Here is a 13,051-nt window from a genome sequence, read left to right as displayed (position 1 = left end):
GACCAGCAATTTCATCAGCGTGAGAAGTACCAGGTGAGGTAGGCAACTTGACTGATTGATGGATAGTCTAAGAGGGTTCCCTGGGGATGATGGGATGTCGTGACCAATGCCAGAAGGGAGACTTGAACCCAAGTTTTTCTGATTCCAATATCTTTTCTAATTCCATATCACTAGGACTGTTAGTATATAAAAACTCACTGTTGATTGGGGGGTGGGGGAAGAATGCTGAATTGTAACTATGCTTACCTTGAAGACATCAAAGTTAATCTCTTTTTAAAGATGTTGTTGTGTTCTGGACAGCAGCCACCTGTCCAACATACACACCATTAAACTGCCAAATGTCAACGTTGGCAAAACTTACTAATTTGTATCTCTTCTATTATATTCGTTATATTGCATTCATTAGCCCATAACATTTCTGTTTAGAATATGTAGCCCTGATAGATTACTGGGCTGTGAAAAAGGGATAATTTGATGCATATAGAGAAGCATGGAAAAAGTTACATAAATTGATGCAGAATGAAGTATTACTAAGAAAACAACCAATACAATAAATAACTCCAGCCTAAATGGAAGAAATAACCACACTAAAAAAAAAATTTAAAAAGAAAAAGAATGTGAAATTACCAGCTGGCCCCCAAGAAGAGAAATGAGAAGACGCCTCCCCTCCTCCTCTCCTTTGGAGAGGCGGGGTTCCACTCACCTGGAGCAATGCAGATTGAAGCAGATTTGTTCAACATCTAAATCAGTTTCGCTGCTTTTTCTTCCTTTAAAATGTTATTTGTTATAAGGTATGGATTGTGGAAGCAGGAGGAGACAGAGGAAAATTTAGGTGATATAAAAATAAAATATCAATGACTATTAAAAAAACTAAAACAGGATAATTCTAAGGAAAAAAAAAGACAAAACAAAAAAATGAATACAGAGCTTTGCTCTGCTGGAAAAGCAAAGCAAATGAAATAAACAAACAAACAGAAAACACAAGCAGCCCCTCCCACCCTACGCAGCCTACAGGAAGCCTAACGACTTGTACTGCAGCCTCTGGGGGGAAGGAGGCAGGCACTCTGAAATAAGAAGAAAGAATCAAGAAGGAAGAAGAAGAAAAGAAATAATAATGGAGAGTGACTTGTTCCAAGATCATTTTTATCTAAACCCCATGGAAAAAGATGAGAATGAGATGAAAAGAACAATACAGCTAACATTTACTTAGCATTTCTAAGGACAGGAGCGCTTACTTCCTAGCCCCATTTTACAGATGAGAAAACTGAGGTTCTGAGATGTGGAAATGACTTGCCCAGAGACACCTAGCCGGTAAGTATCTGAGGCCGTGTTGAACTCAGGTCTTGGTACTCCTGACCTTTTCCAGTTCTACTAGGGTCTTTGAAAGAAAGCCAGAGCGGCTTTCAATGGGATTCCAGAAGCATTTAAGTGCCAACCTTGTGCCAGGCAATGTGCTCTTCTGTGGGGTCAGCAAGAAAATTAAAACAACCCCTTGTCCTCTGGGAGGCAACATTCTCCTTGGGGACCGAGGGGAGACACTCTCTTACACAGGTATTAACTAATCACTTCATCAGCAATAGTGTATTAAGCGCCTGCTAGGTGCCAGGCACTAGGCTGAGTGCTGGGGATCCAAAGAAAGGCAAAAAGGAGATTCCAGCCCTCCAGCAGCTCCCAGCTGAGGGGAGTCACATAGGAGATGGAGACAGGATCAAGGGAAAGATAACGTCTGAGAGAAGGCGCAGCTTTACCAGCTGGGGGAGGAAGACACGAGAGTCGCTTGTGGCAGAAACTGGGCCTCCAGCCGAGACTTGGAGGAAAGCGGGCTGGAGATAGAATGTCTCAGAGAGTAGCAAGAAGGTCCGTCTGGCTGGAATGCAGAATGTGAGGGGGAGTCATGCAAAGCCAGATCCCCGGGCCTGGTGAAAGGGGCGGACGCTGTCGGGCTGCGGCTGAGGAAGAGGGGCCCCGGGACGGCCCTTGGCACAGCCCTGAACCTCTCCGGGTCTTGCTCTCCTCATCTGTGCAAGGAGCACTGCCTCGACGGGCTGCCTTTGAAGGCCCTTCGGCTCTAGGCTCACCCTCGGGAAGCCCCACCCGCAGCGCCGCTGGGTTCTCTGCATCCTGGGGGTGGCAGGCGGGATGGATGGCACCAGCTGCCTCCCTCGGGCGAGCATTCGCCTCGGCGGCCGGGAGGGAGGAGGAGGTTGAGGACTTTGTTGCTGCTGAGTCTTTCAGTCGTGTTCCACTCTGCGTGACCCCATTTGGGGTTTTCTTGGCAGAGATACTGGCCTGGTTTGCCATTTCCTTCTCCAGCTCATTTGACAGATGAGCAAACTGAGGCAAACGGGGTTACGACTTTAGATGACACTTAATCCAGTCCCCTGGGTTTACCGAGAAAGACCTAGAGAGGCCCAGAGAAAGAAGGGGCTCGCGCATGGGCGCACAGGAAGCCAGGCAGCCCAAGTGGGATTCGAACTTACGGCCTGGGATGTCGGCTCTGGGCAACTTCCCAGAGTCTATCAGACCTGGTTTTGGGACCTCGGGGCTCCGCCCTCCGTCCCGCCCTCCATCCCGCCCCCGCCCGCCCTCTCTCCCTTTTAGCCTGGCCCCTTCGCCCAGGATCTCAGAAGAGTTCTGAGCCGCAGTTTGGAAGGGGTGAGGGTTTGGTTGCCTGTACGTCCGTCAGGGCTGCGGCGCGCGCGCCCCTCCGAGCTCGGGCCACCGCGCACCAAGGTCATGGCCACCCAGGAGCTTGCCCTGAAGCTGCAGCGGCGGCTGAGGCTGGAGCAGGAGTCCGAGGCTGGCCAGAGGCCGCAGCAGAACGGCCTCGACGGGGAGAACTGCGGGTTGCGGACGGAGCCCGCGCGGGACGGGAGCCGAAGCCGAAGCCGCAGCCGGAGTTGGGGCCGGGGCCGGGGCCGGGGCCTCCCGGCCTCCGGGGAAGAGCCGCCGGCCAAGGAACTCACGGCCAACGCCGACTCGGAGCTGAAGGCTCAGCTGAACCGGCGCCAGAGCATCCACGAGGGCACGGCGCGGCCCCGGCCCACCAAGGTGTTCAAACCTTTCACCGAGTTCCCAGAGTTCAGCCGCCGGCAGATCAAGGACATGGAGAGCCTCTTCAGACGGTGCGTGCCCTCCGGTGGTGCCCACGCCTACACCCTCCCTGCACCCGTAAACTGTAGACCTGTAGCATCCTTCTCCAACCCCCTGCTCCAGTGACACGCAGCACTCCTCGCCCCCGCCCCAAACCCTGCAGGTCTGAATCGCTTCCCTCTCTACCGGCTCCGACCCCCTTCGCCTCTAAGCCTCAGATCCCCACCCCGAGCTCCAGGGCCCTCTGCCCCTCCTGCCCTGTTCTCCACCTCCGCCCCTAGCATGGGACGCCGCACTCATTCCTTCCCGCGCTCTAGCCTTGGGACCTTGCCCCAGTACCCCCCTTGTTGTAGGCGTGAGACGTTGTCTCCTGGCCTGCTGCTCCTCCCTTCCTACTCCCTCCTTCCCATCCCGATGCCTGGCTGCATCCTTACGTCCAGCCTCCTGCCCGGTCCTCGCTAATTCCCCCATCACCACCTGCCATCCACTCCCCTCTTTGCCTTGTATCTCTCCCCAGTCCCACCACCCTGACCCTACTCCTCTGGCTCTCCGCCTTCTGCAGTGAGTTAGGGGAGGGCAGCCTTCCTGCCCGGTTCATGGGGATGGGAGGCGGGGAGAGAAGGGGAGTGTACTTTCCCAGACTGAGCGGCCTCTGTGTGTGTCCCAGTGGGACCTTGCTCTCGCGCCAGGGAGGGGAGGGTATCTGGAGTGGAGATGGGGGCTATAGCTTCCATCCTGCCACCCCACAGCTATTTGGATTCCTGAGCCCGGCACTGCCCTTAGCCTAAGCAGCCACGTAGCCTTGGCGGCGCGGAAGCCTGTACAGTGTCAAGGTCTCTGTTGGGCGCCCTGGCCCCTAGCTAGTGAAAGAGGCGTGCAGGGTTTACAGGGAGCCGGAAGCACAAGTTTCTGTCCTGTAAACAAGTGGATTGGCACGTGCCATCCATTAATTAATTTTGGGCTGAGCTCTGAAGGGGCTTCCTCGCGTTCCTCCTAACTAGCTGAGAACAGTCGTCCCAGGTCTCTCCCTCCCCTCTTTCTCTTCCTATTGCTTCCACCTGGAGAGGGGCGGAAGAGAGCAGCCCCTCCCCAGCTAGAGATAGTCCTTCCTTTCCTAAGGGAAAGCTGGACGTTGGTCTCTTGTTTGAAAACCTTAAGGGCCAAAGGTAGTTAGGGAATGGATGGAAAACAAGGTGTGTGGAAAAGCCTTCTAGAGACACAGCTGCTAGATGACAGACATTCCTGGAAACTCCTGCCTTGTTCACGATAGGTCATTTTGTATGTTTCTGTTTGTGTGTCTTGGGCAAAGGCTCCCAGGCCTTTCCTCTCTGGGGTGGTGTCTTTTCTCCCTGGCCCATTTAACCCAGCCCAGGACTGCCTTACTTGGTGGGGGTGGGGGTGGGCCTGATGAAATGGGATGGCTGAATGCTGAATACCTTGCTAGGGGCCAGTCCTTCTATCCATTACCTGGCTTCGGCACTTTGAATTGTGGCCTCTATTTTGGCTTTGTATACTTATTACCTGGCACGCAGTAGGCACTTAATCTCTCTGGGAATGAGGGGGAGCAGTATGGATGAGATGACCTTAATCTCATAGATTTCCAGCTGGAAGGGCCCTAAGAGGTCATGAAAGGAAGATTCCTCATTTTACCCAGGAGGAAATTGAAGGCTGTGACTTGCCCAAGGTCACACAGCCAGGAGGTGACAAATTCCAACACATGGTCTCTTTCACCTGCACCATACTTCCTCCTTTCCACCATCTGTAAGAAGCCCTTCCAATCTTCCTTCATCTCAATGCTTTTTTTTTTTTTGGCTAGGCAGTGGGGTTAAGTGACTTGCCCAGGGTCACACAGCTGGTAAGTGTTATGTGTCTGAGGCTGGATTTGAACTCGGTCCTCCTGACTCCAGAGCCGGTGCTCTACCCACTGTACCACCCAGCTGCCCCATCAATGCCTTTCTTTTGAAACTTCTTCCAGCTCATCCCATCTCTCTTGTTTTTACATGGTTGTTTGCATGTCATCTCCCCCCTTAGACTGGGAGCTCCCTGAGGGCAGGGGCTGGTTTTTGCCATTCTTTGTATCCCCAGTGCCTGGTATGTGATAGGTGGCCTGCTGACTTACAGACTTTCTAGCTCTCATTGATTACTGTGATCTCATCTCTGCGTGTTCATACTGGGCCAACAACAAGTATTACCACATGTGTGCTGTTCTGGGGATACAAGGGCTTCCCCCAAAAAACACCCAACAGCCGCCTAATGAGCCCGAAGTGAAGAGGGAGCCCATTCTGGCTATAGGAAACAGCCTGAACCAGAGGCAAAAGAGTGGAGATGCAATGTCTTACACAAGAAATAAGCCAGTTTGAGTGGAGCAGAGGGGAGCAGGAGGTGGGTGCTAAGCCGGGAAAGTTAGTGGATGGCCCTCTGGAATTGTTGTCACCCCCAGTACTCATCTCCTGGTGGCCAGGCTTTTGGCAATGAGCCTCTCCCACCTTAGCTAGGCTGGTGTGCTCACATGATAGGCATAGAGCCTATTGGGCCCATTATATCCAGCGTGGGTTTCATTGGGTCAGTCTTAGAGACCCCAGGACTCCTTGCTGCTCTGAGGCATTTGGGAGTAGACTTGGGCCTTTAAGAGGCTGCTTGGCTGGCTCGTGCCTGGGATGGGCACGTTTGTCAAAGTTTGGGATGTGTTTGTCTTCCAGACTCTGAGCTTTGCACGAGCCCCACCCCGTTTCCTGGATCAGTGATGTCGCCTCTTGGGTGACTGGCAGGCAGGCCCAGGAGCAGGGCAGAGGCCTTCCTGGGAAGGCAGAGAAGTGAGCACAGAGCTGGCTTCTGCCCTCAAGGCTGCCCCGAGCCATTAATGAAGCTTGAATCTGGCCCCTGCAAGCCCTCCGGGTCCACTTTATCCCATCAGTTCCCACCTGGGACCTTTGGAGCCAATTATACTAATTCCTGGAATGAAACAGACTGGTGGAAAATGATGGGTGGCATGGTGCCCTTTAACAGGTGAGGCAGAGGATGAGGAAAGGGCTTTGAAGCCCATAAAGCCCAGCCTCCCTCCTAAAACACAAGCCCAACCACGTTAGTCCCCTGCTCAGCAAACTCCAATGACTCCCTATTACCTCCAAGATGAAAGGTAAACTCTGCTTGCCTTTTAAAGCATTTTATAACCTGACTCCAGTTTTATTACATACCATCTTCAGTGCAGCCAAGCTGGACTGCTTGATGATCTCCATCTCTCACCTCCAGGCTTTTGCACTGGCTGTCCCTCATACCTAGCATGCCATCACTCCTTGTCTCTGCCTTTTGAATGCCTAGTTTCCTTTCAAACTCTACTCAAACATGGCCTCCTGCAGGAAGAGTTTCCTGGTTTCCCCCTATCTGCTAAGACCCTCTTTCACAAAATTAACTTGCAGCTGTGTGTGGCTTATTGCCTCTCAATAGATTGGTAGGTCCTTGAGGCCTGGGCTGCTCTGTTGATGTTCTTGGACTTCCGTCACCTAGAACAGAACTTGGCATGCAGTAGGTGCTTAACAAATGGCCATTGATTGATTTACTCTATTTCTTAAGAACAGATTCTGGGGAAGAAACAAAGGTTAGATATGCTCCATCCCGTCCCTCCCCTCATGGAGCTTACAGTCTAAAACTTCCTTTACAAGTTTGGAGGACAAACATTTCCCGAAGTTTGACAAATGTGCCTGTCCCAGGCATGAGCCAGCCAAGCAGCCTGGTTAAAGGCCCAAGTCTGATACTGCTACCATACTACTCCCCAAATGCCTCAGAGCAAGGCAGACAGGTGTCATCCAAAATAAGATGGGATGTGTACAGTTAACAAGAGTTAACTGAAGAAGGTGCTTTGAGCTCCAGAAGAGAAGGAGGAGATAAGGACTGGGGAAGGTTTCCTGGAGTGCGGACACTCAACTTGGACATTAAAGATGAGTGGGAATTAAAACAAAGCAAGAGCATTCCAAGGTCAAATGTGAGGAGTTTATAGGGGAAGGGAAAAATGAGGCTAGGAAGGTAAAGGGCCTCGAATGCCAGGCCAAGGGGTGTGAATTTTACTCAGGAGGCAGTAGGCAGCCAGAGCAGATTTCTAAACAGTGGATCGACATGAGCAGAATCTCTATGTAAGGACAGTGAATCTGGTATCAGTGTGAAGGATGGATCAGAAGGGGCAATGGGGAGGTGAGAATATGGCAGGTGGAAGTCTTAGAAATGGAGAGGGGAGGGTGCCTGAAATAGGCAGGTGAAGCTGCCAGGTCTGGGTAACTGATTACAGGGGAGAGGAGAAGAAAGAAGCAGTAACTGGCCCGAGAAGAGGACGTGTGAGTCTGGCCAAATGGTGCTGCCATGAGCAGAAACCCTAAGGGAGAGAGAGGTTATAAACTCATTTGGCTGTGTGGACTTTGAGGTGGCAGTGGTCAGCCAGGTGGGAATGCATGTCCTATAAATTGTCAGAGATGGGTCCTAGGACCTGAGATCCAGACCTAGAACAGTTCTAAGAGGCCATTGAGTTTGATACCTTTGTTTTACAAATGGGGAAACTGAGGCTTGTGGAGGTTAAATGTCTTTGAACCCTAAAATCCAATGATCTTTCTACTGCAATGCCCCAACTCAGAGGAGAAGTCATGGAGATCTAGGAGGCATCTGAACAAGACTAAGACTTCCTTAGTATTTCGAGGCCAAGCAGTGGGTGAGGTTGCTGAGGAAGAAGAGGACCCTCTGGGAGCTCCCCCAGGAAGGGCATGGGTGAAGGACCCCAGGGGACCCAAGAGAGAAGAGGCTATTTACAGGGAGCTGGGTGGCGAACCAGGAGCCCGCAGGGAGCAGAGCCTTAAAGGAAGGTGACCAGGTAAGGAAAGGCTACTGCTGTTGAGTGGCCTTTGAGAGGACAAGTCCCAGTGGGGAGGGCAGGTGCCAGATTCCAAGGGGAGGACAAAATGATGGGGAGAGGGGAAGTGGAGGCAGAGGGTCAGGAGCAGGGTGGGGAAGGCTGTTTTGGGATCAGCAGAGAGACAGCCACGCTATGATCCTGGGCTGATGGGAAAGGGACCATTGTGGAGGGGGATGGTTCTTGCTTTTTGTCCTTCCTTCTCAAAGAGGACCGTGACATCAGGAGGGTGAGGCCATGACTTGCGAGTGAGTTGGTTTTAAGGGAGGGAAGGTTTTGCAAAGTCACCAGCCTCACTTTTCTTGTCCAGAGGCCAGAAATAGATCAGGAGGACTGGAGATGGCCCCTGGAGAGGGATGGAGGAGGCATGTGAGAGGTGGGTGACAGCTGGGTCAGCCTTGGAGGAGGGAGCAGGAAATGGAGTTGTTCACAAGTAAACAAGCTTTCATCTGGCAAGCAGTGCAGCCTAGTGCAAAGAGAAAGAGCTTTGGAGGCAGAGGACCTGAGTTCTAATCCTGCCTCTAATGGTTACTACCTCTGGGACTCTGGGCAAGTCAACTTACCTCCTTGGTCCTCAGTTTTCTCATCTATAAATTGGACGGTGTTAGGATGGCCTCTGAGGTTTTTCTAACTTGAGATCTGTAATCCTATGAACTGGTCTTTGCCCTCGAAGAGCTCACAATCTAATTGTAATATGAAGAAGTATTTACTAATCACCTATGTGCCCAGGGGGCCATCTCCAGTCTTCCTGATCCATATCTGGCCGCTGGACCATTGGCTGCGGAGGAGAAAGTGAGGCTGGTGATTTTGCACAGCCCTCCCTCACTTAAATCCAAATCCAGTTAAATCCAATTGTGTGTCAGGGCATCTGCTTCCCGATGTCACAGTCCTCTTCGAGAATGAAGAGCAAGCAAATGAATCAGCAATGTTGTGTACAGCCCTGCTTTGTGCGGGGCATGCAAAATCAAAAATGAAACAGCCTTCCCCAAATAGAAATCTAAGAAATCACAATTGCCATTGTTGTGATCTAACAGCCATGAAGTTTAGAGCTGGAAGGGCCCTTAGAGATACATTAATCTAATTATTTCATTTGACAGAGAAGGATCCTGAAGTTCAGAGAGGGGCAGTGACTTTCCAGAGGTCACACAGCTAGTGGGTAGCAGACTGACTAGGCTGACTAGACCATTTCTTCATTTGATCGATGGAACTAGAGTCTATGACCTTGAAAAGGCCCCTTTGAGCTTCAGAATTTGCTGCTTTATCTGGAGATTAAGTTTTGTTCAAGAGATCTGGTCAATGTGGGTGGCAAAGGATTTCAAAAGGGGAGGGCTATGGGCCTGCAGGTCTCATAGCCCCATTGAAGACGGCCCAGTCCATTGTCTTGCCAGTTCATTCCGAATTCATTTGGGTGCATGAGTGAATTGGAGATGGTCTGACCCACCGGATCTCCATGGACACCTGTTGTAGCTTTAACACAGCGTTAAGAGAATTAAGCTGTAAGTCTGATGAGTCTCTGCCAAGGCTCCGCTAACCCTCTGTGCCCAGAGCCACTCTTTTAGCAGATAAGGAGACAAGATAGCCTCTGTGTCCAACATCAGACGGAGCTAAAGGGGCAGGAGGTTGGCACATTGTCTCAGGAGATAGCTTCCATCCAGGACCCAGGTCGCTCAGTTAGTATTCAGTCGAATTCAACCCAATAAACCTGTCTCCGGCAGGGTTGGTAACATGGCTACACAATTAACCCTTGAAAGAATGCTGGATTTGAGATGAGAGTGTCTGGGTTCAGATCCCAGCTCTGCCCATCCTACCTGTATGACCTTGGACTAGTCCCTTCCTCTCTCTGGGTCTCAGTTTACTCCTCTGTCAAGTGAGGGGTTGCTCTAGGTGACCTCTGAGGTCCCTCCCAGGCTCCTGAGTACGCAGCGAGCCATAAATAGAGTAAGAAAGGTAGAACAGAACTGTGAGGTTCCACAATTGGATTCTGTCCAGTTAAGCTCAGGTCCTAAAACATAATAGGAATTTAGAAATGCTTCTTTGATAGACTTGGCTTTGGGATATGGTAGAAGGAGCTCTGCAGACAGACCTGGGGTATGCTGACAAACTGGAAGGTCTCCAGATGACCAGACGGTGAAGATCCCAGAGACGGAGCCCAGTGAGGATCACTTGCAGGAACTGGTCACGTTCAGTCTGGAGAAAGGAAGGCTCAGGGTGATGGGATAACTAGTGTCAAGTATGAAGGGCTCTTGTGTAGGAGGGGAACCAGCAGGCTCTGCATGACCCCAGAGGCCACAACCAGGACCAGAGGGTGGATGCTGCCAAGAAGCCAAAATGGGCTTGTGATAAGGAAATGCTTCCTAAGAATTGGAGCCAGACAGCACTGAGGGCCTTCAAGCAGAATGTCGATGGTCACTTATTGGGGATGTTATAGAGGGAGAGAGACCATTGATTAGAGATGGGTTGGACTAGATGGTGCCTTCCTCTCTGTGCCTCAGTTTCCTCATCTGTAAAATTAAAGGGTTAGAATTGGTAGCCTAACATTTTGTTGCTAGGAGCCTTGAAGGATGCTGGTGAACTCCAGGTGTAGCTTAATAAGTGAGTGACAGAGCGAATTATTCAAATAGAGCTGGCATCTGAACCCATGTTCTTTGACTCCAAACCCAGCGTTTTTTCCCACTGCACAGTCCAGCCAGGGATGCTGGGTAGGATTACTTGTCTACTCCCTGGACTCTGATCTTCCCGCCAGGGTCTCCCTGTGGCCAGAGAGCATCTACTTTACTGCCCAGCTTCCCTTGAGTCTCTAGCCTGAGAGCTGGGTTGGCAGAGGAGCAGACAGCTAAGGATGCCATGTAGTCCAATGAGCTCATTTTACAGATGAGGAAACTGATGTGCAGGGAGAGTGATTTGTCCATGGTCCTGCAGGTGGTAAGTGGCAGAGCCAGGATTTGAACCCAGATCATAATACCAGGCCTAAAGCTGGACAGGCATCTCAGCCACTCTCTTCACTCTCTAAATGATCAAAGTCAGGTCTGTGGAGCTTGAGGGATTTAATTTGCCTAAGGTCTTACCAGTAAGAAGCAGCTGATACAGGATTTGAACCCAGGTTCTCCAACTCCAAATGGCACACTCTTTGCTCTATTTTGTTGCATCTTGGGCACTTGTCTGCCCTGCTGAGGGAAGTCCTGAGTGCCCGAGTTAATGAAAGAACAAGCCAGTTCCTGTGCCGAGGATGTTGGTGTATAAGTGTCCGCAGATGACCACGTACCCTTCCACCGCCCTAGTTTGGCTTTGGCTCATGCCGTCTTGTATTTCTTTTCATCCTTATCCCCGCTCTAAATAAATCTTTGCTCCTGCAAAGATTCGTCCCCGTTACCGTCATGTGTGAGCTCAGCTCGCCAGATTGTCAAAGCTGATGTACTGTGTTTCCAGCCAAGCTCAAGGGCCGAGTGTCGCGAATAGTCACATCCCCTGGGCATGGCCTGCCCATTGCTCACCTTTGGGGCAGCCCTCGCCTGTGGTCCAGGCACATTTGCTTCATTCAGCAAAGGCTTCATGCCTGGACTGGACCAGGTCCCAGCTCCCGTAAAGGCTAGGCACAGTGGAAGGGGCTGAATCTCTGCCCAGACCACAAACAACGGGGCTTGGGTGAATGCTGGACTCCGGTCAGCTCAGGCAAGAAGCCCTGAATTTGAATCTTGCCTGAAACATCCACTCACTGCACGACCCTGGGCAACTCAGTTAACCTCAACCTCAGTTTCCTCCTTGTGTCTAAGTTCATCTTGAGCTGGACCCAATGACCTCTAAGCCCCTTCTCATGCTAGATGTCATTCTACCTGTGAGATCTGTGGTAAACTTTTTTTTTTTGGCTAGGCAGTGGGGTTAAGTGACTTGCCCAGGGTCACACAGCTGTGAGTATTAGGTGTCTGGGGTTGGATTTGAACTCGGGTCCTCCTGACTCCAGGGCCAGTGCTCTATCCACTGTGCCACCTAGCTGCCCCCTGTGGTTAACGTCTTAGCCTCTCTGTACCTTAGTTTCCTCATCTGTAAAGGAGGGTACTGGATGAGATGACCCCTAAGGGGTAGCAATTGGACAAGGGTCAACCCAAGGCTGCGGAACTTTGAAGGAGAAAGCAGTGGGACACTGAAGCAGAGCAGAGGTCTCAGCCTGAGGTCCCTGGAGACATCTCAGGGGGGCCAGCTTCACCATCTTCTTCCCTTCCATTATGCCTTTTTAAAAAACAAAAGCATTATTCTGAGGGGCTCCCTGCCTTCGCGGGCTTCACCACCCTTCCAGGGGTGGGGTTTGTGACACAAGCTTGGGAACCCCAGGGTAGATGCTGTTCACGATCCCCAATTCTGGCACCACTATTGAGAATTTCCGGAGAAGAAAACTGGATGAATGCAGTGTGTAGCTGCTCTGTAATTTAGGGTCTTAGATAGTGGCTTGAGGTGCTGAGAATAGGAAAAGTCCAGCAGGATCTGAACCCAGGCTTCCTTGGCTCTGAGTCCGGCAGGATCTGAACCCAGGGCAGGGCTCCTTGGCTCTGAGGACTCTCTCCTAGGTCACTAACTATTCTGCCCACGTTTATATAGCATTCCGATAATAGCTCGTATTTACGCAGAGCTTGAAGGTTTGCAAAGAGCTTATAAATATTAACTCACTTCATCCTCACGACAGTGCTGCGAGGCAGATGCTATCATTTTACAGATGAGGAAACTGTCAACAGATAAGGAATCAGATGAGCCTGAGACAGGCTGAGTGACCTGCTTGGGGTCACAGAGCAAGGAAGAGTCTGAATCGGATTTGAATTCAGATCTTAACTGATTCTGGGTCAGTCACAGCACATCCATGTACACATACATGCATGTGTACCTATGTATGCAGTATGTTCACATATGTGTAGGGGGTGTTTAAACTTTGCACACATTATGCAGAGTGTGTTTAAGCTCAGCGTATGTGTATGGGATGCCTTTAAGCTTTAAGACCTTTTGGGAGACTGTGTCTAATCTAAGGTTGCAGGACATTTTTCATACATCATCTCACTGGCTCCTCACAACAACTCTGGGAGC

At 50.9% G+C, this 13,051-nt stretch overlaps 1 protein-coding gene across 2 annotated transcripts in view; it reads left to right on the top strand.

The window, feature by feature from the left end:
* The first annotated feature begins 2,628 nt into the window (after positions 1-2,628).
* EFHD1 (EF-hand domain family member D1) overlaps positions 2,629-13,051 on the top strand; it is a 50,071-nt gene continuing 39,648 nt past the window's right edge. For both annotated transcript variants that reach the window (XM_078154645.1, XM_020972235.2), the window contains exon 1: positions 2,629-3,125. In XM_078154645.1, the coding sequence (XP_078010771.1) occupies positions 2,737-3,125 (389 nt within the window). In that variant the 5' untranslated portion in view covers positions 2,629-2,736. The remainder of the gene's footprint in view (positions 3,126-13,051) is intronic.

Source organism: Phascolarctos cinereus, unplaced genomic scaffold (assembly GCF_003287225.1).
Source record: "Phascolarctos cinereus isolate Bilbo 61053 unplaced genomic scaffold, phaCin_HiC Scaffold_5;HRSCAF=322, whole genome shotgun sequence".
Lineage (NCBI taxonomy): Eukaryota > Metazoa > Chordata > Mammalia > Diprotodontia > Phascolarctidae > Phascolarctos > Phascolarctos cinereus.
This window is presented reverse-complemented; position numbering and strand designations above follow the sequence as displayed.